This window comes from Rhipicephalus microplus, chromosome 10, assembly GCF_043290135.1.
Source record: "Rhipicephalus microplus isolate Deutch F79 chromosome 10, USDA_Rmic, whole genome shotgun sequence".
NCBI classification, from domain to species: domain Eukaryota; kingdom Metazoa; phylum Arthropoda; class Arachnida; order Ixodida; family Ixodidae; genus Rhipicephalus; species Rhipicephalus microplus.
The window spans coordinates 8157519-8184165 of record NC_134709.1 but is presented as its reverse complement, the minus strand read 5'-3'; the positions used below and the strand labels follow the sequence as shown (position 1 = coordinate 8184165).

Sequence of the window (26647 nt, the reverse complement as noted above, 5' to 3'; positions counted from 1 at the left end):
AATGGATCAAGGCATCATCCGAAATATCAAGGCACACTACTGTGCCCGCCTTGCTCAGCCGCACCATCTTGTGCCTTGACAATGGGAAGGTCTACAAGGTCGACATTCTGGCCGCTGTCCATATGTTGGCCGAAGCTTGGAAGACGGTGAGAGCAGACACTATTGTACATTGCTTTAGGTATGCCGGGTTTGTTGCTTGTGAAGAGCCCGAGGCGGATGACTTGGACGTAGGCGACCCAGACGGCACCGATGGCGGGGATGACCTAATGCGCAACCTGCGCAGTGGTGGAGTGGATGTGCCTGCCGCGATGACATTAAAGGACTTTGCTCGTGTGGTCGATGACATTGTTTCGTGCGCGGAGCCCACAGACGAAGAAATTCTTAGCCAGGTTGTGCCGCAGCTTGAGAGCGGCTCAGATGATGGCGGCAGAGATTGCCACCGCGGTGATGCTTTTGTCAAACATTTATGGTGACTATGTCACCTTGGCACAAATACGGGCGAATCAAATTGCTTCCAAGCGTAGTATGAGGCAAAACAGAAATCATGGACTTTTTTAAGCCTGCCTGATACAATAGTCAATATATTTTGACAAAAACAAATTTTTCGGACTTTTTTTCGGTCTGCAACTGTACACAAGACAAGCGCGAACAACTGCCGCACTTCTTTCCTAGTCATGTATCAGCAGCGTGCTCCGTTCATAAACGCGGCCGCGTGCAAAGTGAATTTTGTCTTCTTCCGAAGTACGAGTCTGATGAGCGCGCGCACTCAGGAGAGACCATGCTTTGTGGAGGCGACGACCTTTAGAGCGCGCCCAATACTAATAATGAAAGCCACTGATAATGAAAACATGCTAAAATTTAGAAGTTCTGACGACTGCTAAACAGTGTATGATGTATATAAATGGCTTGCGGTTAGCACTCTTGGCAACGTAAGCTCCTTGGCGAAGTGAGTAGCGCCGGTCGGGCAATCAGAATCGAGAGGTTTATGGTTCGATTCCATGCAACGAATGTTAGCCTTTTGGCTTTTTCCTTTTCAATTCCTTGGTGTATACTTTGCAACGTCACTTCTGTGGCGGAAGTACGTCAGCGGAGCCATGGTGGACCTCGGCATAAAAATTTTCATGTTTGAAATAAAAAACAAAACAAGGTGAATAATAGTATTGCTTACATTGAATTCAGCAAAGCATAACGATTTTCTAACTGTAAGAAACAAGATACTTTTTGTTTTATTAAGATTGGCTAGGTACTTCCTAGGTTGTAGATAATTCTAATTCCAATTTGGGAACGGAACGCACTATGAGAAATGGCACGACTGGTTCAAAATTTCTGTTTTCGCCTGGTGAGGCTGGACAGGCGGTGTCATCTAGTGGGGCCTGGTTGAACCAAGCAGGCGGAAAATCGTTCACTAGTTGTTGCTGCTGTGGCTCCCGCTACTTTCACTCTGCTGCTGCTTGTGCTACTAGGCCACGCAGTAAAGGTGGGGAACGTCGGGCAGGCCAATAGTGAAGTCAAACAGACTGCTTTCAGGCAGGTGATATGAAGTGCCTTAATCCGATGCGAACCACTAAAAGGTAACTTTATTTCAAAATAAGCACCCTCTTGGCATAAAAGTAGCATTACGAGGTTTCTCGACCACTACTGCAACAGTCAGGGTTGACCCAATAATAGCCTTTAGTGTTCCTTTAAAAAGTTTGGTGGTGACCTTGCAACAGGGTTATTACAGATATTAGTAGCATGCTGTAATTGTTTTCTCTTTTCTCTCGTCCTCACGAGCATGCTGGAAGTTAAGCAGAGAGCGATGGCCCAGGGAAAGCCCCGTCACGCATGCATCGTGACCTTGAGCACTTTCCTATTTTTTTTTTTTTTGTTATGCTTCGAACACGCCACTTACACTCATTGTGACCCTGAGTACACGCGCAAGCACATGGCGGCCTCCCATAGCGATAGCGGCAACTATGCATGATGCTCAAATCAGCCATTGGCAGTAAGGTCGGGTATGTAGTGCAGGTATTTGTATATACGGCATTATTTATAGATTGAAGAGTGAACAATTTTCTGTCTTTGAGAATTAATTTTAAATTAGCCTGCTGTGCTATGTTTGGCTCGCATGTTCCCACGAGTGTTGCCTACCAATCAACAGTGCCTCCTGACCTGGCTAAAAAAGTTTCACAGGGCCCCTTTTATAGGTCGCAGCTTTCCACCCGCCCTGTAGCATCGAGGTGTTACTGTGATAAGACTAGACTGTACTACACATCTAGCCCTTGATTTTTGAGTTCTTGAAACCATTTTACTGGCTTGTCACTTATAGAGAGAGTAGTTTCCAAAGCAAATGAAGGCTGATGTTTCTGGAACAAAATTTTGAAGTAGTGAAGTGATTTTTTTTTCTAATATCAGGTAGAGGTGTGCAAATATTTCAAATTCAGAATATCTTTATAATAGTGTTTGCTATTCTATTCAATTTGCCTTGGGATTTTACTATTCTAACTATTTCAACTTCCCAAAGACAAGTATACTCAAAATTCGATTTGCAATGACCCCTTCAGATTTTGAATTATGCTTCACTCCATCACATTCTCATATTTAGGCACAGGTGCCTTTCAGTGTCAGCTACGGTCATTAATTTATTGGCTCAAGAAAGCGCTGGTTTCTACGTAGAGATGATAGATGTGTGCACAGCAGGGGGTTCAGTTATTGTCGTTTTGGATTTGAAATTTCGGCAGAAAGATTTTCTGAAAAAAATGGACGAGGATTATAGATGCTGTTTTGTATTGAAGTCAACGAGGCAGATTTGGTACTCCGGACTAAAAGGGAAGGCACCCTTGTCCGCCAGATTAGTTGGGCTTCTACAGAAGTTGAAAAGGGGGAATACGGTGTGGAAATAGCATTTTTGCCTATCCTGAGTAAAGTTTTGTTAGTAACATTTTGGTTGCACCAAATCATGTACATAAATACAGTACATAAATGAAGCAACTATCAAACACTGCCTCACAAGCATTTCATCAACCTAGTCAAAAGAAGCATTTTAATCTTGCTATCTCAAGGAGTATTCTTAGGAACCCTCTTCAACTTTTTTTCCTGCAATTTCACTTCGAAGTACAGTAGACTTGTGATAATTCAAACTGATAATTGATATTTTTGGGTCATTCAATCAAACTTAAATTTTTTGGTTGGCCATATGTATTTAAAAGCCTTTTCATTCAAACTCCATCATTCTGTGAATTGATACTTTTTGCAGGTTTATACCAGAAAATATCATTTGTGTTCCCACCACTATTTAAAAATTTGTGTGCTTATATAATCCTAACAGTCTACAACTAAAAAATAAGCACCTGAGGTCTTCAAGAAAAAAAGGCTTTGCAAGTAAACAAATGTTTGGAACGAAGTACACGCATGGTAAACTGTGATGCTTCTCAACTGATATGGAGAGCTTTGTGCTGAAGGCACATACCTATAGAAATGAAGCAGTTAGAAATTCATGATTTCTTTAAAAGGTCTGATCAGCAGTAAATGGCCAATAAACTTATGGACTTTGCAGATCTGCTTTCTGTTCACTGCGCGTAGTTAGGGTTTAAATACATTTAAAAATTGTTTTAATGTGTTGCAATTTCACTTCGAAGTACAGCAGACTTGTGATAATTCAAACAGATAATTGATACTTTTGGGTCATTCAAACAAAATTAAATTTTTTGGTTGGGCATATGTATTTAAAAGCCTTTTTTATTCAAACTCCATCATTCTGTGAATTGATACTTTTTGCAGGTCCATACCAGAAAATATCATTTGTATTCCCACTACTATTTAAAAATTTGTGTGCTTATATTATCCTAACAGTCTAAAACTAAAAAATAAGTACCTGAGGTCTTCAAGAAAAAAAGGCTTTGCAAGTAAACAAATGTTTAGAACGAAGTACACGCATGGTAAACTGTGATGCTTCTCAACTGATATGGAGAGCATTGTGCTGAAGACACATACCTATAGAAATGAAGCAGTTAGAAATTCATGATTCCTTTAAAAGGTCTGATCAGCAGTAAATGGCCAATAAACTTATGGACTTTGCAGATCTGCTTTCCGTTCACTGCGTGTAGTTAGGGTTTAAAGACATTTAAAAATTTTTTAATGTGTTAAATTCAATGCCTTATCATAATGTGTGGTGTCACCTCACCCAGAGTCATCTATCTGAGAATTTCTGATAATTCAAACAATATTCAGAGGTTCCTTCGAGTTTGAATTAACAAGAGTTGACTGTATTTCAAAAATATTCGAGAAATATTCTGAAAGTATTCTACTCAATTCGCACCAAAATTTTGCCGTTTTTGACCAGATTTAATATCCAATTCAATACATACTATTCAGTGTTTGCACACATCTAGTATTTCTGTTGTCAATGCAGTTTCATTGTAATGGTCGGTGCACACTGGCGACTAGCACCAGTCGCGCGACCATTAGCAACTGGTCGCGAACAGTCACAAATGGTCACAAAGCGACTGCTTTGGGTAGTCGCTTCCTGATCGGCTTTTCAGTCGCGGGACTGCAGTCGCAAAGCTGCTGGAACCAATCAGCGATGCCCAGAAGTAATGCCAGCATTTCTTTCTATCGAGGCTCATTGTTCTTTGTTTTTTTTATTGCGCTGGCCTCTTGCCGCCAGGTACAAATGGTTGGGTTCCTCTGAGTATGGGGCACCATGGCCACCGCAAAGTACTTGGCTTGGAGATGGCGGGGCGCAGCAGCTCGAGCAAAGTGTCTAATTTACGTGGCGGCCTTCGCAAGGAGCTAAACACTGTCAAAATAAAGAGAAAATGGATTGTGCACTATCTTCCCCCGTATTCAGAATCATTTTTTGTCTTGAACTTGACTTGCCACCACCTTCAATGCAGTGCGCTTGGAACGCGTTTGTGCTTCATGCCTTGGTATCGCCTAATTAGCATTCGAGATGCGTTTGTGCTGCATTGAAGGCTGTGGCATGTCAAGTTGTATTCAAGGAGCGCTTCTAAATATGCACTACTTTCGGAAATACTCCTTGTCGTCTCAGCGCAGCTAACGAGGTAGGCGGCTTGCATGGCCGGCCAACTCTCGCGAGCCAAGGGTCGGTCACACCCATCACCGGCTTTTTTTATTTGGAGGCTTTTGTGCCAGCGCTGACACCATGGCAAAGTGCATCAGCGCCATCACAGTCTCTTGTTCTTTCCTTTAGTCGAACTCCTTGACGCTGCTCAGAACGCTGTGCGAGAACGGACGAAAACAATAAATGCGGAGCGCTTGATTCGCTCCGCTCACACTGCTGGTGGCGATCAGTTGATCGGTGCCGGTCTCCAGAGTTCTCGCTGATAATGAAATCCAGAAATGACCCTCCGGTTTTGCGACTTCTGGTCGCTCGCGTTCAGCCTCTGCCAGTGTCAACATCAGTCGCTTTTTGGTCGCCAGTCGCAAATGGTCGCGCAACCGCTTCTAGCTACCGATGTGCACCAATTATAATGGAGTTTGATTGCATGGTAATGAAAGTGTTTTTGTGATGAGTGTGAGATCATTAAACTCTGCTGAGCTGCTTGTGTAACTACTGGGGCTTTCAAGGTGAGAACTTCAGTGGAAATCAGGATGGACCACAAAGAATGGATGAGACAAGCACTGGCACGGTTTACTGGGCTTTATTTTGAGTGTAATGTTCATTTTGTTTATCCCATAACAATTTATTTAATGAATATTTCGTTTATGTTCCGAACAATCTATGGAGAATTCGTTCCTCATATTTTACTCAATTGAATGAGAATGACTACTTCATTTATTCAAGGAATCCAGTGACGCTAACCCTCTGCCCCGTCTGTCTGAACAAAAGCTTGTGAGACATTGCAGATTATGCCCAGAAGAGTAATGTCTAGACATTCATGGTTCTGTTCATTCTGAAATAAATGGCTTGCATTTTAGTCGTGCCTTTACCAGCACAGTCTTTTCAGGCTTAGTGTGTAACTGAAAGGTCTGGCAACAGTGTGTGAAAAATTTGAAGTTTTGTAGTGTTTTGTTTGTGAGTTAGTGAAAGTTATATATAATGTCTTTTAAAAGCTGCCTGCCTCAAAGCGGGTGGCTGATAGAAAGGTTGACAGAAAACTTCGGTAGCAAAACAAAGGCTTAAATGGTGTTTCAGCTCCCACGCAGGAGCCTTGTTCCCAACAAAAAAGAAAAAGAAAAAAAAGAGAAAATGTTTCATCTCAACCAGACGGGCAGAACCTCGGATTGCTACAAAGAAACATCCACCAGAAGCCAGCGACAGTGAAGCGTGAAGACTGGATCACGTCTTCAGCCTCTGGAAACCAGGCATGCTGTTGTGCAGGGCCCCAGGGAGCCATGATGGGCCATCCGCCGGCTGACTGGCAAGCCCAGCAGCAGCAAGGTGGCATGACGGCCCAAAAGCCATACCTCGAGGATCGACGCCGTAAGGGGGCTGCTGCCACCAATCAACCACAGGGGCTCTTCCCAGCGTGCGGCAGCGAGTTCTCGGCCTCCGGCTCGCCCAGTGGCTACATTACGCGGCCAGGATCCTGCCCCAACCCAAACTTCAATAATGGTACCACGGGTCCTGTGGCCAGCTCTACGGGCAACAGGCCCAGTTCATGTGCCGGCTTTAATTCTCCTGGTTCCTTCTCAAATCCACCGACGCCTTCGGGGTTCCCTGGTGCGCCGGGAGCCAGTCCAGCTGGCCCATCATCTAGTTTTCCTTCTGCGCCCGGTGCCAGCCCCGGCATGGTGTTCAGTCCCGGTGCAGTAGCCCAGCAGCAGCAGACAGCTGCAAGCTCCTTCGGCGGTCGGCCTCCTGCCCAGTGTGGCGCAGGCGGAAGTCAGTTTCCGGGATCCGCACCCTGCGGCAGTCCAGCCCTCCAGCCATTCTCGCCGTCAGTTCGCGGGTCCTCGGGGTCCAGCCCACCAAACTACGGGGCAAGCGGGGCAGGCGGCAGTGGGAGTCCAGGCACCGTCCCGCCACCACCGAGGAGTCCCGCATCTGGCGCAAGTCCACGTCTCCAACAGGGGCCACCGCCACCGTACGGTGCGAGGGGTCCCATGGCACCCAGTCCCCACCCACCGACGTCGCCGTCCCCTCGTCTTGGCACAGCATCTCCAGCGACCGACCCTGGTGCCCGACAATTCTCACATCCTGTTGGTGGTGGTCGGTTGGCCAACCCCAGCCCCGGCAGTGTGCAGACGACACCATTGAGCTCGCCCAAGCCCTGTCGTGGGGGACCTCACACACCTACCACACCCGGTGGGGGCAGTGCCGTGCCCAGCCCGTCGTCGGCAGGAAGCTCACGGAAGCGGTCAGCCACTCCACTCACGCAAGATCAGCCAGAGTTTGTCACTGGCATCAATACATCTGCATCAACGGGTGAGTGAGAAAAATTATGTATGCTTTACAATTAGTGTGAGACAGAATGCCATGAACAAGTTTCTGCCCTACTTATGTATTTAAGATTTCAATGGTATAATGTTTCTGCTTCTAATTTTGACTGAGTGGCGTTGACATGATGGGGTTAGGGTGTTGCATTTCTCATGGGGTTAAAAGCAGAAATTTCTAAATGCTGTGGGGTCTCGAAATGAGACATGCTCTCGAAGTGAATGGACTCAGCAGACACAGTCAAACTAAACCAAACAACATTTATTCAACTACTTTTGATCAACACTAGAACAAATACAAGGTAACACGAAGGCGGTGTCGCCGATGTTTTACTCACTGCTAGGGACCCAGGGGAGACGGCCCACGGACGCTGTATCCCGCGGGACCCCGAAAGTAGACTGGTAATTACGCCAGCCGCAACGCGACAGAGAGAGCCATTCATGTCTCCTGTGCCACCACCTAGCCTTGCCGCCTGGTGTCACTGCTGGTGCTACCGCGCTAACCAAAAATGAAATGTGTGAAGTGCAACGGACGACATCCTTAGTGCAATGGGGAAATCATTCACCTGCTGCGCCGTGTTAAGCTTGTTCATAAATGCTGTTACAAAGACCATTCCTTAGTTAGTCTTTTAAGCTCACTAAAGACCACACTAAAAGCCAAAATGTATAAGGCGAGACATTTCTACTATAACGTCACCCTATCATCTGTTCTCAAATATAATCCCTCGTGGTTCTGCAAAACAATCAATCCTAAAGACTCTAGTACTTCGTCATCTTCATGGATGGAACCCCTGAGCCTTCCTGCATTTCTGAGGCGTTCAATCTGTTTTCGTTGATGACGATGACTCCACTCCACCCTTTTAACCCTCCCGCCCTCCCAGCACTCCCTGACAGGTGTACATAACTTTTTGTTGAATGTTAACACAACCAAAAGCGGTAGTCCTGACAACATTCCTAACATTTTTCTTAAACGTTACTCTGAGTGGAATGCTTGCTACTTGAGGCGTCTACCATTCCTTGGATATGGAAGGCCACTAATATCATCCCAGTCTTTAAGTCCAATAACAAGCAAATAATTTCTAACTACAGGCCAATTCCATTTTTATCTACCACATGTAAATTACTGGATCACATTGTACACAAACACATTTCTAAGTACTTAACTGAGCATGATGTGATCTTGTCCTGCCAGCATGGTTTTCAACCGAGCTACTCGACAGTCACGGCAGTTTTCGAATGACATTGCTTTGGTACTTCATAATCAAGGTCAGCTGGATGCTATATTTATAGATTATGCCAAAGCTTTTGACTCTGTCTGTCACAGAAAACTTCTTTTCAAGCTTTGTGAGGTAATAAAAATTGATGCACTGATTTTCTAGATCACGGAATAACTGCTTCGTAAACATCAGTATGTTTCTTTTAAGGGGAGACGCTCCTCGAAAAAGTTTTTTTTTTTATTTCTAGTAATAGAGACTTGAAAAGTTTGTTATTAGTATAGTTTTTCATGCAGATTTCAAATATTCAATCATTTTTTGTGTAGCTGCTATAATTATTGAGTTATGCCATAAACAATAGCAAAAAGTTACATTTTTTGCGGGCACTCTTTTATGTACTAAACTTTCAGTAAAAGCACTGTGTCTGATCTTATTTGACTCTTGGTAGATTGAAAAGTGCAAATATCTATATAGATATGTCACAGAAATATTGGAACCAAGAAAAAAAAAATTGTATTAAATGACTTATTATTTTCAAACTCCCTTGAAACAATAAGCTAATATTTTCACAACTAATGCTGGTAGGCATTGCAATTTAGAGTAGATATTTGCATTCTGCATGTGTTGAAGAATATGTGTGCCAAGTTTCGTTACTATACAATGAATATAAGTTTCTAAAAGGCTGCCCGGAAAACGTGAAACTGTCAGAAAAAATGAAAATGAGAAAAACAAGTTTGAAAGTTCGCAAAGTTGGCATTTATTAGGAAATCATTCTTTTTGCATCAAATTGGGGCACAATGAAAAGTACCTTGCCTTGAATGCACTGCAAGGGTCTAGAAGTCCCCTGCACCATAGCTTGGTCCTTCACGGCTCTTGCGGTCAGTGTCCTCAACACGAGCTCTCTTCGCTGTGTTGCGACGGTGTGCCCTCGCTTCTGCAGTTTGCTTCAGGTTCATCTTCCTGATGCGCATGACGTCACAGTGGTCACCATGTGTGGCCAGATCTTGTGAGGGGAGAATTCCAATGCCTTCGAGCACTTCTTCAAAGCCCCTGTGGCCTTTGTTGTACCAGAGTACAGCAAGAGCGGTGGCTGTCTCCACAGTTGTTCTGGAGGCGAACTTTGTTTTTGGACATAGCAGCCATATCTTGCTGTTCAGCGATTCGGCTGCATTCTGTGTCTTGCCATGAAGGCACCGAATAAGGAGTTTTTCCTCTGTAAGGCGCTTGTAGATAGGCATAATTGCCAATCCTTGAGCCTGCGTCAACAGTGGGGTGTGGCGTGGTGCAGGCTCCCCCAGTGCTTCGGCACGCTTGTGCTTGCACCACGAATTTGGTCCCGCGGGGCAAAAGTTGTGGCTACTGGCACCATCACTGGAGCAGCAATGAAAATACGATGCCCATATGGCAGTGTACATATTTCGGACACTGTCCTTGTTGCTCGTGATGGCGATCTTGTAATATGTTTGTAGTTTTATTATTGTCGCATCTTTCAGTTTTTCGCCTCGTGGCAGTGGCGTTGCCAATTTCCGTAGGGCAGTTCCCAAGCGCTTTGCAACGTGGTTCGTGCACTCTTCTTTGTCAATGGGGGTGTCACAGTATACATTTGCCTCGCAGACTGCAGTGTAGGCCTTGCTGTCACCATCACTTAGGAAGCTGGTGAATCGCAGTGGAGTTTCATAAGACAAGGTCCTCTGCCATATATTGACAGTTGCCGCAGGTTCCATTGCATGGGATGAGCAGTCAGTGTTTTTTTGGCAAACTGGAAGATGAAAAGCTCGCCATATCTCTTCATCCTCCCCAAGGTCCCTGTGTATACTGCAAGCATGGCAGTAGTTCGAAAGAACTTCAAAATCGAGGCAGAGCCCCGTGTCCAGGGACACGACTGTGCCCACTCCATTGTGGCTTTTATGACCTCTTTTCTGCCAGGTGCCATCAAACATGACTGGCACATCTCTGCCGCCGACTGCGTCCTTCGTGATGTTTCGTGCCTGGTGCAAGTTTTTGCTCACTGCCGTCATCGCCGCACCATGGAGCTTCTTGCAAATGCCGTTGAATGTCTTGTGATGCATCGGGCTCGGAAGACCGAGAATCGCACAAAATCGTGAAAGTTGGTCGTGGCCTGCACCTATAGCGCGTGCTGCCAGAACTGCTTTCACGTTTACAGCAAAGCTGTCACACGAGCTGCCGCTGTCAAAACGAGCACTTGTTCCTTGGTCCCCGGCCGAAGCAGTACGTCTCGACGTGTGCGTGAACGAAAGTGCAGATTCAGGGCAATCAGAATTTTGACAGCACAGTTCGAGGAATGCCGAAAGTCCTTTGCGCTTTCCAGCTGCCTCTCGCACGCCGAGCTTTTCGACCCGCGTCTCCCCTTAACAAAGCCAAGTCCAGCACCATCGAAGTCTAATCCGGCGTCCCGCAAGGCTATGTATTGAGACCGCTTTTATTAGTCATCTATATTAATGACTTGAAGGTAATTCAAAATACCCCAGTTAAACTTCATGCCTATGCAGATGACTGCATTCAATATTCTGTAATTTTCACAAGTGTTGACCAGTTTGTTTTAAATGAGGTTTTTTCTAGGTTCTGTACTTGGAGTGATTCCTGGCAACTATCTGCTAACCTGGCAAAGACAGTCTCTGTGACCTTCACCAATAAGGTTAAGCCGTTACACTATCATTACAGTTATGGTGGAACTAACATTACACACATAGATGAGTTTAAATACCTTGGGATGACTTTCACACATAACTTGAAATGGCAGAAACATATAGACCGCATTCACTCGAATCCTTTGTAAATTATTTTACTTAAATCGTACATTGAGGGATGCTACTAGGAACCATAAATTAGCTACATATAAAACCGTAATCAGGCTAATTTTGGAGTACGCGTTGGTTGTCTCATCACTATACTTCGCTTGTGACGTAGCAAAGTTAGAATCTTTGCAAAGGAAAGCCTAAGGTTCATATACAGCCAATTGCCGATTTTTCGGACACCCGAATTTTTGGACATGCCCGATAATTTGGACATCTTCGCATCATTGCCACAAGCCCCATAGAATCAATGTATAAGGAAGTCTGAAATTTCGGACGCTCGAACCCCCAGGAGTCCAAACTTCCGGACTTTTTGACTTGACGGAAGGACGGAAACCACCACTGACCTCCAGTGGAAACCACCACAACTGCGTCACACGTGATTACGATCAAATAAATGAGTGCACCGGTCTTCTGTGGCGGCATCTGTTGCTTGGACTCGTTGATCGTTAGCGGAGAAACACACACGGCCTCCGAGATTCCTAACACTGGCCATGTTTATCGTGTAAGGGTGCTTCGCTGACAATCGAAACTATCCTCCCGCAAATTTTTTGGCGCCAATAAAGTTCCTTTCGCTTTAACGCTTGTGCTCGTGCGTGCCACTCTGGCTTCCCGCACAGCGCTTTCACGAAGCGTTTCACCACTTCGAACTAGAACTAACCGTCACACACCGATTTGGTCTGGCCACGCTGGTTATCTTGAATGTATGCCAGCGCCACCTCCGGAGTACATGAGGCACCGTCGCCTGCGGTCGCGCCGTTTTGTTTACACAGCCCACATGGTGTTTGGCTAGCCTAGTGCGTGGTTGTGAGGATGTGTGAAGTGTGTTCTGTAAAGCTAAGCCTAGGTGCTTCGACGCTCGTCAGCAAACTCCTTTGTTCACATCCTGAGGATTTTGCTTGTCTGCGATGGCCCCCACTCCGCCTTCGTCGTCCTCGCCCATGGCATCGAAGCGTGGAAAACAGTACTGTCGGTTAACGATTGAGAAGAAAGCCGCCATTATTAAGTTAGTGAAGAGTGGCCGATCGCAGGCTGACGTGAGCAAGGAGTTACGGGAGCAAGTTAACGGCTCTTTTCAGAGCCACCCCACTGATGCTTTGGCAGAGTTCTGGAAGTCTAGTACATTGACCTTGACCCTCTTGATCTGAGAAATATCAATGAAATGGTGCGTTTTTTACTTGCATTGAGAAATATTAGCAAAATGGTGCGTTTTTTTGCTTGCATTAAAAATTACCAGTAAAATAATGTGTTTTTTTGTTGCTTGCATTCATTTTTTGGGACTGCCCGAATTTTCGGATAGTTTTTCGCTCCCTAGAAGGTCCGAAAAATCGGCAGTTGACCGTACAGCAGATACGATCCCCACTTTTCTCATTCATCGCACGTCGCATAATTTATCGCTTGAAACATTAGCACACCGATACACATTAGAACCGCTTGTCACTCTACGTAAGACTGTACATGAATCATTGGAAATCGCGGCACCGGTGTCATTTATGAAGTGCCCTACTCGTAGCTATCACCCTCTTAGTTTTGTCTCATTTCGCCCATGTGTAAATAGTTTTAGATACTCATTTTTCCTATCTACAGTCGAAATCTGGAATGGTCTAGACAGCGCACTTCATCAATTACCTCCCGCACAGTTTGCAGAAAGCATTCATCAGCATGTGCCTCTGGAGTTCTAAATGAGTGCTGTGCTTTTTGTATATTGGTGCCTTTTTTTACCATCAAACAAGTGTTAATTCATGCAGTGTTGATTTGTTATACGTGCATTTGTATAACTTTCTTTTTTATGTACTTGTTAATTTATGCAGTTTAGCATTCATTTTGTATGATAATTTGTTTTATGTTATGCCTGATTTCCTAACATATTTTGTACCCACCCCTGCAATGTCTCGCAATGCGATGGCAGTATATGTAAATATAGATCAAATAAATAAATAAATCATGATGATGATGATAATGATGGCGAAGATCACGTGTGAGCACAGCGCCACCTACCGCTCGATAGTTGTTAAACCCAAATGCAACTTACCGACGGGACACGTGTGCACCACAAGGCACAAACAACTTTATAGGGGGTGATAGCACCCCCACAATACTCAGGTACAGAGTGAAAGACTTTCAGATGGTCGAAGTTAATTTACCAATATTTCAAATCCGAAAATCTTGTAGTTATGAAGGTGTTAAGCGAGTGGTGACAAGAAAATTCGAACACAATTTGAGTGTTGCATTGCACTGATAGAAACGAGTTGTCATATGTACAATATCAGCCACAAGTACAACCTAAAAAGTAAAAAGCGCTTGTTTGTGTCTCTTCTCTTCGTCCCGTGGGTTTGTGCGCTGGTACTGCCCGTAGTTAAAAAGTACAGTCAACTGCCGATTTTTCGAACCCTCTAGGGAGCAAAAAACCGTCCGAAAATTCGGGCAGTCCAAAAAAATGAGTGCAAGCAAAAAAAAAAACGCATTATTTTACTGATAATTTTTAATGCAAGCAAAAAAACGCACCATTTTGCTAATATTTCTCAATGCAAGCAAAAAACGCACCATTTCATTGATATTTCTCAGATCAAGAGGCTCAAGGTCGAAGTACTAGACTTCCAGAACTCTGCCAAAGCATCAGTGGGGTGGCTCTGAAAAGAGCCGTTAACTTGCTCCCGTAACTCCTTGCTCACATCAGCCTGCGATCGGCCACTCTTCACTAACTTAATAATGGCAGCTTTCTTCTCCATCGTTAACCGACGTACTGTTTTCCACGCTTCGATGCCATGGGCGAGGACGACGAAGGCGGAGTGGGGGCCATCGCAGGCAAGCGAAATCCTCAGGATGTGAACAAAGGAGTTTGCTGACGAGCGTCGAAGCACCTAGGCTTAGCGTTGCAGAGCACACTTCACACGATCGCACGACCACGCACTAGGCTAGCCAAACACCATGTGGGCTGTGTAAACAATACGGCGCGACCGCAGAAAACAATGGTTCCACAAATGTTTGGAAGTCTAGAAACAAACTAAAGCTTTTTACTCGCAGATTAGACTGTGTAGTGGACAAATATACACATCTGCGTCAGTTCTTTGACGTAGATACAGTGGAACTTCAATTATACGTCCCCTAGTTTTGCAATACCCGCATTTTACAACGAATCGATTTGATCTTCACAAAATATTTATAAAAATAATGTACATTCGAGCCCGCTTATAACTAACCTGAGCGTGACGCGGAATCCGTTCGCTGTATCCCGAAGTTCGTAGCAAATGAAACACAGCTTTTTAAAAAAGTTGCAAGTGAAAACACAAACTTTTTTTACCCCAAAAAGTCCGTGATGCATGTATTTTGAAGAACAGAAGCGATAAGGGCGGTCTCGAGTTCATTTAAAGCGGCAGGGTGCTCGTTTGCCGAGGCCTGTGGCATAAGCTGCATGAGGCACTGGCTCCAAAGTTTCATCGTTCTCGCAATCCGATTCCTCCAAACCACTCTCGCCACGTACTTCATTCAAAATGCCCCAATCCGTGCACAGTATCGCAGTGTCGGCATCATCATCGGCTGTAATTAAACTATCGCAACAGATGTCCCACCTCAGGTCAGAGTCGACGACACGCGGCCACAAATCGCTGCCGCAGTTCAGAAGCTTCAGGCTCGCCATCGGGCCTGAAGCCAGGTGGTCAACAGTTATGATCAAGCACTCCGCAACACGGCACCTAACGTGCGGATTACGCTCAAGCCAAGCGGTCACACTTTCGACATTTTGTTGAGCGGTAGGAAAAAGCGTGCTAGTCCTCCCGTCGGCCATCATGAATACGTACGTACACCAAAAGCGAGCAATTCGCGCACACGCGACACACATGCCAGAATGCGTGGAACAGCTCTGGGCTCATATCCAGTCAGAAAACGAGTCAACAGTTATGAGCAAGCACTCCGCAACACGGCACCTAACGTGCGGATTACGCTCAAGCCAAGCGGTCACACTTTCGACATTTTGTTGAGCGGTAGGAAAAAGTGTGCTAGTCCTCCCGTCGACCATCATGAATACGTACGCACACCAAAAGCGAGCAATTCGCGCACACGCAACACACATGCCAGAATGCGTGGAACAGCTCTGGGCTCGTATCCAGTCAGAAAACGAAACTAACTCGAGCCAGCGTGACGGTGGAATCGGCGGCCATGGTCAAAAAAATCTTTTCGTTGCGCCGGCAGGTTTGCGTAGCCTCACGAACTTTGATATTTCGCGATTCGTTCCGCACAAGTGGACAGCCGTTTTCGCGCTTCCGCACCCGCGCGGAAGGCATGCTGTGTTAAGTGCAAAGTGAGCGAGAACAATGCCTAAACACGAAACGAATAGCAAATTATCAGAGTCGGTGGAATAGCGTACACACGTGCACTAGACGCAGACTATCGGATACAGTCTATGGCCGACAATGTTGGCAAATGGTCTGGTCACTCCAGGCTGGCGACGCCTACGACAGTACCAGCGATCAAAAACAGGGTAAATGGCCGTCTGGTCTTCGAAAGGTCAGTGGCAGTGTGAAAACACGAGCCTCGTCTGGCGATGCGGGGTGCCCAGAGTAGCAGGGGGACAGGGCGGAGGGGTGCGTAACGAAAAGCGGTCGGGGAGAGCGGCAACTAGAGGGGCGCGGAGGCAGGGTTGGAGTTTAACAATAAGAATGTATGGGCACCTCGCCGTTGCCTGATCGGTGGTCGAAATTGGTTTCCCGGGAAGTGGGCAGACCGCTGACTTTGTTCGCTGTAACCGATCAGTGACGCTCAAAGACGTTCGTTGTAAGTGCGATTTTGTGCCACTGAACCAATGTATATTTTCACGGTCACATAGATATTGTGCGTTTTAAGTGGGGCCGTTATATGTGGGCTAGACTGTATTAAGAACCCTGGTTATACAGTTCACCCTGGATATAATCAAATCGATAAATTCCCAGAAACATTTGCTATAAAGGAGATTTTGTTATTGCTGCTTTGGTAGGAAAATTCGTAAAATAAATGCACAAATTAAACGAAAGAGGGACTGAAGACAAAGCTCACTTACAACACTTATTCAGCGGTAAAACACAATGTTATTATTGCAATAGCAATTATATGACATTGATTCATTGATATGTGGGGTTTAACGTCCCAAAACCACCATATGATTATGAGACACCAAAGTGGAGGGCTCCGGAAATTTCGACCACCTGGGGTTCTTTAAGGCGCACCCAAATCTGAGCACACGGGCCTATAACATTTCCGCCTCCATCGGAAATGCAGTTATATGACATTCTCAGTGGGTTTTTGCCCTCGCTGCCATTTTCCGTAACAAGTTTAAATTGATAACATGCCCCTGTGCATCGTAAGTTTCATGAGCAGGCAGAAGCGTGCGAGCACTGATGAAGCAGAGATCAAATGAGTCGGTCCGTCTCGATCACCTGGAAGGCGCACAAGATAACATCCCCTGCGTGTCAGAACTGCCGTCGAATGCTCGAACAGGAAAAAAAAAAAGGGAAACCCGTGATTTTAAGGTGGTCCCGATCGCTGGTGCGTGTGTTATCTCGCAAAGGTCAGTGCGCTTTGAACATGAAGAGACTGAGTGAAAAGAGCACTTCTCCCTGAAGCGGTCGTATTTGCTCATACTAGCGTTTTGTAGGAGTTCCACAATATCGGATCCAAAAGAGTTGGCTGCCAGTTTTAGTTCATTTAAATTTACAATTTTTTTGCTATTGCATTCATTGCATTGCGTTCAACGAGCCATCGTGTTGTTGCCAGAGCTAATCGGTTAATCACAAAGGCTGTGAGCCTGCAAACTCATGGCGTGGCACAAGAAGGAAGCGCGTGACAAGTCAACTTCTGAAGATCTGTCGTCACCGTTGTCTTGGAGGGTTTTCATCAGCATCTAATCTGACGACCCCATGAGCAGTGGGGACAAAGTTGTGCGCATTAAAAAAAAAGAAAAGAAAGAAAGAAACAAAAGCTGAACGTCATCAGAGGGGCCACACCATGCACGCCTGCACAGAGTCGAAAACAAGGAGCGAACGACACGGATACCGCGGAAACTTATTCGCTAAAGCGCCTCCATATTGCGGCCCCACATATATGAGACTAACTTAAAGTGTGGCACTGCCAAGTAGTTTTCTTTTTTCTTTGTTTTTGGTTTGAAGGGTGGTCCGGGGGAAAGGAGGGCGCATTTTTCATCCACTTTTCTTTCTTCACATTTATGTTACAATTACTTCTGATAGCATCCCCTATACTTTCCTCGTATTATTATCTGTTCTCATTAATATTAGTATTGTGACTAATGAAGAAAACGAGAAAGGTTACACTTTCCTTGCTTCTAAAGATGTTGGATGCTGTGTGAGAGCAGCCTTACTACAGCAAGATGCTGCTATACTATGAAACCACCTAATCATTTTGGGTCACTTGTGTTCATATGTGTGTCAGTGTGTTCATTTTGAATACTGGAATATTTGTTCAAATTCACTTTAATATTCACTCGAATATTCACTCATCCCTAAAGAACAGCAATAGTAACAGTGTGGGTGGTGTTCCTATTGCATACCCACGACGTTGTTTCCTTTGAAGTGATAGAAACAATTTCTTAAAAAATGCTTTGATTTAGGCAAGTTGTTGTGACATGTGCAAGTTAACTAGCATGAAATATGAAGGCGGGGGATGCTGACAATTTTGCCGATTAACCTATTTGGACAGTGATAAGATTTGTGCTTTCAACATGATTCAGTGACGTGCCACGTGTGTCTGTGTTTTGGCTTTATTGCCGCATTGATTTAAAAAGGTAGGAGTCATGTCTTTTGTCTTTGTTTGCTACGTTCATGTAAGTGGCCCCTTGTCAGTGATAGGCATCAAACGAAGCTCAGTTTATAGCTCATTGCTGGTGCGCTGTAAGCATGTTTCTCGTATCTTCGTATTTGATGCTGTTGAACTTGTGGACACTCTTGAATGCATGCGTACACTTAATTGGGTGTGAAAGAAAAAAAACAGGCTCTTTCGGAGCATGTGCACTGCAGCCAGTGTTTTAATTATAATATTGTAGAAACTGATAGGCAGAAGTATGGTGCACGTACAAGATAACAAACATTTTTTTTTGTATTGTGTGCAGTAGGCACTGAAACAATTGAAAGTGTTAGGAGCTTGTAGCTTCCAAACGAAGCTCAGTTTATAGCTCATTACTGGTGCGCTGTGCGCATGTTTCTCGTATTTTCGTATTTGATGCTGTTGAACTTGTGGACACTCTTGAATGCATGCGTACACTTAATTGGGTGTGAAAGAAAAAAAACAGGCTCTTTCGGAGCATGTGCACTGCAGCCAGTGTTTTAATTATAATATTGTAGAAACTGATAGGCAGAAGTATGGTGCACGTACAAGATAACAAACATTTTCTTGTATTGTGTGCAGTAGGCACTAAAACAGTTGAAATTGTTAGGAGCTTGTAGCTTCCACGCTGTTCAAAAACATTATACAAATACTGATGGCCAAAGTTATTACTTCTGCTTGCCTTCTCCTTTGCAGGTGGGGCTACGCTAGGTCATCCTGGTGGTATCAAAGGCGAGCCCGGCCTGATGCCAGTTCCCTCGCCACAGCAGATCCAGTACCTGGGTTCCTTGGAGAGCCAGGAGCTTACTATCCAGAAGCAGGCCAACCTGGGGGTGCCCGACGGCTCCCTAAGCGCGCAGGGGGGACCCCCTCATGGGGGGAACCCCATGGGCCAGAACCCCATGGGGCCAACGGCAGCGACACAGGGGGTGATGTCCCAGCAACAGGGCATGCTGCAAAGCCTCGGACACACATCAGAGTGAGTGGATAAGCAAGTTTGCCATAAAGTGGGTTTACATCAAATTGTATGGTTTGTGCAAGAGTGCGCTGCTAAATCGGTAAAGGGCAGCTTTAAACACGTGACTAAATATTTCGTATATTCGAATGCTTCGAATATTCAAATGAATAGTAGAGTAATCAAGTTTGCTTCGATTCAAGTTTAAAATACTGAAAACTTCGAAGTACAGTGAAACCTGCTTATAACGAACCTCCATATAACGAATTCCTCGATATAGCGAAGTTTTTTTATTTCCCGCTGTCGCTCCATAGAAGCACATGTATTTGAGACCTCTATGTAACCAAGTAACAGTGGGAGACAACCTTGATATAACTAATTTCCCCCTAGGAAAATCGAGGAATTTCGCTCCGTATTTTGGCATTTCGGTTCAAGCATGCATCTTCCAACTTCCGCGGCTGCCTTGCCACCAATGAAGTGCAAAGCGTCGGCGGCGAGCACGCGGGCCGCGTCCGGAGGGCAGGTGGCCCTGCGCACCACGATCCAGCTTTGCCGCTGTTCTCGCCATCGCATGCTCAAGTGTGCCCCCTGCACTCCAAACCAACATAAAAAAAAACTACTTTTGCACATTGACAGTGACGCACTTTTAGTTAGCGTCACATTTATAGGGCCGCGCTGCATATGGAGGGCGCTTTACTGATTAATTTTCCGCAATATCCGTGACTGTGTTCGTGTCGTTCGCTCTTCATTTCCAACGCTGTGCGCGCGTGCATAGTTTCACTGCGTGCGCATGATGTGGCCCCCCCAACGATGTTCAGTTTTGCTTTTTCATTTTATTGCGATAGCAATTATGTGTAGGACAGGCTCGGCTGGCTTTCTGCCTCCGCCGTCGCCATTCACGTATCTATATATATCAAAACTCAACAAAGGGGGGGAAAAAATTGGCCCCGTATCTGCATGTAATCTGCGAATGTCGTCGAAAGACGATAGTCTTGCGTGTGGAGAGAGTGAACAAAACATTTATTTGATGTTCTGCGCAAGAAAATCGGTGAATGGTATTCCCAAAGCGCTGTTAGAGTACCTGTTAGAGTGCCTCGAGCGTGCAGCGAAGGCGAACGAGCGCATCAAGTCACATCACACGTGAGACATGAGTGCCATCTGGCAGTTCTTTTTGGAAAACAAAGCGCATGGCCCTGAGATGGGCGTGCACACCCATCTCAGAGGTGATAAAGTGTAGAATGCAAGGCGATGGGTAAGTGCCACCACCGTGTCGTCTCGCTTTTCCGTGCAAGCGTTACATGGTCAGCGCAGGGTGGTAAGCGCTACGGTCCTTAGAATTACTTATTTATGCCTTTTCGAGTAAAAGACGAACATGCAGAATATATATGTGTTGTTATGGTGCCTCAGATATGCACATTAATTGCTTTTTAATTGACAATCGCACACGTATGAACGATGATTCTTGAGCAACAATGGTGGGCACTGTGGATGGGGTCGGCCGTTTGGGGTATCGGCTGGTGCTGTTTAGAGTACCCGGTTCGCGGTAACGGTGGAGAAACAGACAAATGTACAGGCAGACAGACCAAAGTTTTTGCGTGGAAAGTCCCCAAGAAAGACTATCGTTTTTAAAAAGAAAAAGCTGCCCGTGCTTGGCGCCAAGCTTGTCACGATGCCCCAAGGTGCGCTTATCTCGCACGTGTACTTTCCCCTGCGAATAGGGAGGTGGGTGGGGCAGTACATGCTTGTGTGCGCGCTTATCCTTCGATGGGGAGAATCGCGTGCTTCCGACTTTGACGGGGGAACGATTGAGTTCAGTTGCCAGGCGCACGAGGGTCACTTCGCTCGCTGGACAGGCGTCGTTTGTGAAAAGAGTGTGCTTTTCAAACACACCGAAGTAACAACTGGGGCACTTGTTAGTTCGCACTCATATCTGTACCTGTTATTACGTTTCCTGCCTCGTTTTTGTTTGAACAGCGCATTAAGTGTCGAGTGGTAAGCGTTGTTAGTTTCATCTTGTCCTGCGTACGTTGTTTTCCTATGTCATTTGTGCGTGAACAGCGCGCTGCATGTTGCAATCTGCTTGTCACTCTCAGTGTTACATTCCAAGAATTGCTGTTAATGCATTCATTTCTTCACCCATGCGGCGTTTCTTCACCCTTGCGGCGAAATTCTGACTTTTTAAAATTTCGGACAACCGTGTCTTCACCACGTAGGGAATGTCAGATTAAGTGCTGATGGAAACTCTCCGAAACCGCGGTGACGACGGATCTTTGGAGGTCGACTCGTCACGCACTTTCGCTATGAGCCGCGCCGCGAGTTTGCAGGCTGGTAGCTTTCGCGATTAGCCGATTAGCTCTGGCAACACGACGGGGCGTTGAACGCAATGCAATGAACGTAATAGCGAAAAATTGTAATGTGATAAGAAGTAAGGCTGGCAGCCAACTCTTCTGTATCCGATATCGCGGAACTCCTAAGAAACGCTAGTGTGAGCAAATACGGCCGCTCCAAGAAGAAGTGCTCTTTTCACACAGTTTTTTCGCGTTAAAACTGCACTGATACTCGCCGAGATAGCAAGCACGCCAGCGATCCTGAGCGCTCTTGAAATCATTCATTATTTCTGCTTGTGCGATTTCTCTTCCCCTCGCCCTCCCCACGTTGTTTTGGGCTCGTTCAAGACGGGTGGTTTACTTTCTGTTTGAGCATTCGACGGCAGTTGTAACACACGAGAGATATAATGCACTTTCCAGGCGATAGGGATGGGCTGACTCATTTTATCTCTGCTTCAGCAGCGCTCGCGCGCTTTTACTTGCTCCTGAAAGTTAGTATGCGCGGGGGCATGTTATCAATTTGCACTTGTTACGGAACATGGCGGCGACGGCAAAAGCCCGCTGAGAGTGTCCATATAATGGCTATCGCGATTTTAATGCAGTTTTTAACTGTGAAATGAGTGGTTTGGTTAGCTCTGCCTTCAGTCCCCCCATTTGTTTAATTTGCGCTTTTATTTTCCAAATTTTCGTGCCGAACCTGCATATAACAACATCCTCTTTATAAAGAATTTTCGCGGGAATTTATCAATTTCGTTATATTCAGGTTTAACTGTATTCGCAGTCCACATGTAATCGCTTGTAAAGGTGGTTTCACTGCAGTGTAGGAGTGCTAAGCCGCAAGAGTACCTATCCAAGGGAAATCTGCCCTGCCGCGAAGCCTTTCTTCAAATTTAAAGGGGCCCTGCAACACTTTTTGAGCATGGTCAGAAAACGCTGCCGATCGGTGGTCAAGGTGCAACAAGCGAGGCAAATATTAGAGCACATCGCTCAACGTGCCATTCACAATAAATTCTCAAAGACTGCTAAAAATTGCTTTCTTCTGTCAGAAAATGATGCCACAAGCCGGCACAAAAGTCACTCGTCACAGCCATTGCATCAGCCACTGGTTGATTTGAGCATGGCGCGCTCGGGTCATTACTGGGACTGCCGCGGGAGGCTGCACTTGTAGCAACTGCAGTGTACGACAGAAATTTTCCACGCTCGTACTGGACAGATTCTAAAAATTTTTGCAGCGATGAATTCATGAGGCAATAAGCTTCTTTAGTAAATCCATTCCTTAGATGGATTTACACATATTACCCCCAAATCAGTTCATCACTTCATTAACGTTAAAAGCCTGTTATGATGGCTTTTATGCTGTAAGTATATAAGTTTTAAAGTTTTACGTATTTTACCGGCTACGACTTCTATCCCACCAAAAGTCTAATCCTGCTACTACTCACAACTGTTTCGACTAACCTCGAACGAAAAAAAGAAAAAATGGCATTTGCATAGAGGCCCTATTTTAAGTTTTAAGAATTATTGCACAGGTTCTTTAGGTCATGATAAATATTCCCTTTTTTATATATATATCACAGATACCATTCGAATTCAATTCAACATTATTTGCCCAAGATCACTAGTCACTCCAAACCTAAAATTCACTATTTGCACAAGCCTACACGTGACATGTGGTTTGATTTTATGCATGGTCAAACATATGATGCATCACAGTCTGATTTTTCATATACAACCTCACGATGCAAGGTGCAAATGGGTCACGGGCACGGAAACTTTACTCAGACCTGGCATCCAGCCGTGCACACTTGTATTAGTTTGCACACTGGCGAAATTGCAAGTTTCTATTCCAGTATGGAAAACCATCTATGTTAATTAATATAGACCCAGTGCTTGTTTGCATGCATTGTTTTGGTTCAGTGCAGTTTAGAATAGCAAGATTTGTATATCACGAGTGAACCTTTGTGTGACATGGGCTTGCATTCATTCCAGAATCCCGCCTCTGGACATGGGCCCCAGTCTGGCCTCTGAGAATTCCCAGGGATCTTACCACTCTTCGTGTTCCTCTGGCATGGAAGGTGCCGCTCCTCGCATGGGCCCGGCCATGTCGGATGGTACAGGGGGTCCACGCTTTGCAACGAGTCCCCCTTATGACACGCGATTCCCAGGAGGAGCACCGCACGAAGCACCCGGCTTTGGCTACATGGACCCCCGGTGCAGGGTTGGTGTAGGGCCCGAGCCAGACACGACGGACCCGTCGCACCAGGGCCGCTACCCTGCAGCACACCACCAGGGCTTTGCTACGGGTGCCATGCCGCCGCATCAGGGGGCTGCATTTCCTGGGGCTTCCCAGGCGGGGCCAACAACGGGGGCACGCGATTTTGGCGAGCCGATGATGGGCGCTGCGGGCTTCCCGAGGCCCGGCAGCGGCTATGTCGGTGATGTTCCCCACTCGCCCCACATCCAGAGCCTGCAGAAGATGACGCCCCCTTTTGATGGCAGCGGCAAAGGAGATGTGCCAGCAGACCCACTTAACGGACCCCATCGTGGAAGTCCTGGCTGCTTGGTGCCTCTCGAACCAGCTTCGGCACAGTTTATGGGCGGCGGTGGACCCATGATGTCTCACGGAAGGGGAGCTGCCACGGCTGCTGCAGCACCGTATCCTACGATGGCCCCCGCCCGCAACTCACCTGGACCTCGTGCACGGGGTCGTGGCTCTGCGAACTCTGCTGCAGCTGCTGCTGCAGCAGCAGCGTCTGCTTCCTTCGGAGGTGGAGCCAATGTGCAAGTGAAACTTGGTGCCCCCAACACGATCCAGTACCTCCCCGCACGACCTCAGAACCCAGTGGCAGCACCGCCGCACCGAGCACCGAGCTTGGATTTCCTCCAGCGTTTCACAACGCCGCTAACCAACCTCGACACAAAGGTGCCCACGCAGAACCTACAGTACTTCCCACCATCAGGACCACCCCAGAGGACGGGTCCCGTCATGATGATGCGAGGTGGGCCCAGTGGACCTGGGGCCTATGCAGGAGCACGCGGGTTACCCCCAATGGACGCATATGGCGGGGGCCCCAATGGTCCTCAGCATGGAGGGATGCCTGTCAATGCTATGTTTCAGGGCGGCAAGGGACTGCGGCCGGCATCTCCCGGAGGTGGCGCTGGTGGTGACGTAGTGTCGCAGCCGCTGCCTCCGACTGTGGGGCAGGCATTCAGTTACAAGCAGGGCCCCTTCTATGGACCCACAACAGCCGACCCCAACTATGCGGTGCAGTTTCACAACTTTCAGCAGCAGCTTTACGCCACTAACACCCGCAGCCAGGGTGCAACAACGTCTGGACCGTCGGGCGCGACAGCGGCTGCCGCGGGGTTCTTTGGCCCAAAGTGACTCTACCGCTTCCCTGCTCCGCCTCTCGGGGAAGGAAGGAAATTTGTGACCCCCCTCTCTCTCGTGCACCATCTTTCTCAGCAGTTGTGTGTTTCCAAAGCTTGAGTCATTGGTGCGTGACTCCATTTCTCATATGTGTGACACAGGTTGGGCGAGTTGCACAGTATGGAGGCACCACGAGGGAGCTATGGACACTGTGGGACAGGGAGTGCTCAGGCTCCAAAGGACAACTTTGATAGCCTCTTGTCTGTGTGCCTGACCAGAGCCGACTTTCTTTTGCTCAACAAGGCCCGATGTAGCCAGCGGAGCCCCCCCGCCCTCACATCACGTTTCTTTGGTGTCGCCGCCAAGGAGGCACATGGCTTCATCTTGGTAGGACCGATGTGATTTCGGTGAATTGTGCTGCTCTTGAAGCAGTCGTGCTGAGGAGCAACCAGCACTCAGATGTCCGTGCCATCTTTTTTCGAGATCATTAGTGTTTTAGCCCCCCTTTTCTCAGTGGCTTTGGTGTTGATGGGGCCCCTCACTGGTTGTTGTTTTTTCTCGTTTTGTTGGCAGTTGTTCCTGGTGCCACGCTCCTCACTGATTTTGTTTTCTTGTTTTGCAAGACTGATGGAAAGAATATATATATATATATATATATATATATATATATATATATATATATATATATATATATATATAAATAAAGAGGGGGGAAGATGCTTAAATTGAAGGCAATTTTGACAAGGGATGCTGAACTTCTTTTACATAGCTAGCCTTTTGGCAGCTTGGCCTAGAGTGGGAAATCGTAATGGTCAAGCCGATGGCCCTGTTGCACTTGCGAGGTTATCTTTCTTTTATGGTTGTGTGCTATCGCAGCTAGATACCATGGGCCACTGCGGAGGGACACAGACATTCTTGATGGCTGCTTCTGTTGCTTCACATAAGGCAGCTTGTTCTTTTTAAATTTTTTTCTTTTTTCTATACCTCACCCGCTGACTCAACAAATGTGTTTATGGTGTGCCATGTTTGTGGTAGCATAAGCCTGTCCCACATGGAAGACAAGTGTGCTGCTTGTTTCTTTCAGTGCCAACCAGGCGTTACGTTTAGAACGAGCAAGGGAACTATTTCTGCGCTCAAGTCTCCTACGCACAACTTTTTTTTTTTCCACTGTATTATTGTTGTTCCCAAAGAACCTCCGCGTCACTATCTTTTTTTACACAAGCACAAGCTCTTTTCATTTATTCTGCCCCTGCTCCATGCCGCCTTACTACAGTTAAACCTGGATATAATGATATTTACAAATTTCTTGAGAAATTCGTTATAAAAAGGATTTCGTTAAATGCAGGTTCGATTTGAAAATTCGAAAAATAAACGCACAATTTTACAAAGCCGGAACTGAAGGGAAAGCCAACCCAAATTAATTGTTTAGCGGTAAAGAAACTGCGTTATTGTGATAGCAATTATATGGACACTCTCGGCTGCTTTTTGCCGTCGCCGCCATGTTCCGTAACAAGTCCGAATTGATAACATGCCCCCACGCATTGTAACAATTACAAGCGGGTGAGAGCGCACGAGAGCTGTTGAAGCAGTGATCAAATCAGCCAGGCCATCTCTATCACCTGTAGGGCGAATAAAATAACATCTTCCTACTTGTTAGAACTGCCGTTGAATTCTCAAAGAGAAAGAAAACCAGTTGTCTTGAACGAGCATGAAAAAACCCACGGGAAGGGGGGGGGGGGGGGTCGCTCGTGTAGCAAAGGTAAACTTTGATTTTAAGGGCATGG

At 46.2% G+C, this 26647-nt stretch overlaps 1 protein-coding gene across 3 annotated transcripts in view; it reads left to right on the top strand.

Moving 5' to 3' along the window:
- Positions 1-25520, top strand: part of LOC119180618 (uncharacterized) — a 151387-nt gene extending 125867 nt beyond the window's left edge. The window contains exons 14-16 of one of the 3 annotated variants that reach the window (XM_075874982.1): positions 6323-7369; positions 18908-19190; positions 23483-25520. In XM_075874982.1, coding sequence (XP_075731097.1) covers positions 6323-7369; positions 18908-19190; positions 23483-24878 — 2726 coding nt within the window. In that variant the 3' untranslated portion in view covers positions 24879-25520. Of the gene's footprint in view, positions 1-6136; positions 7370-18907; positions 19191-23482 lie in introns of all 3 variants that reach the window. The other 2 variants (XM_075874981.1, XM_037431729.2) reach the window with 2 other exon arrangements.
- Positions 25521-26647: the final 1127 nt, after the last annotated feature.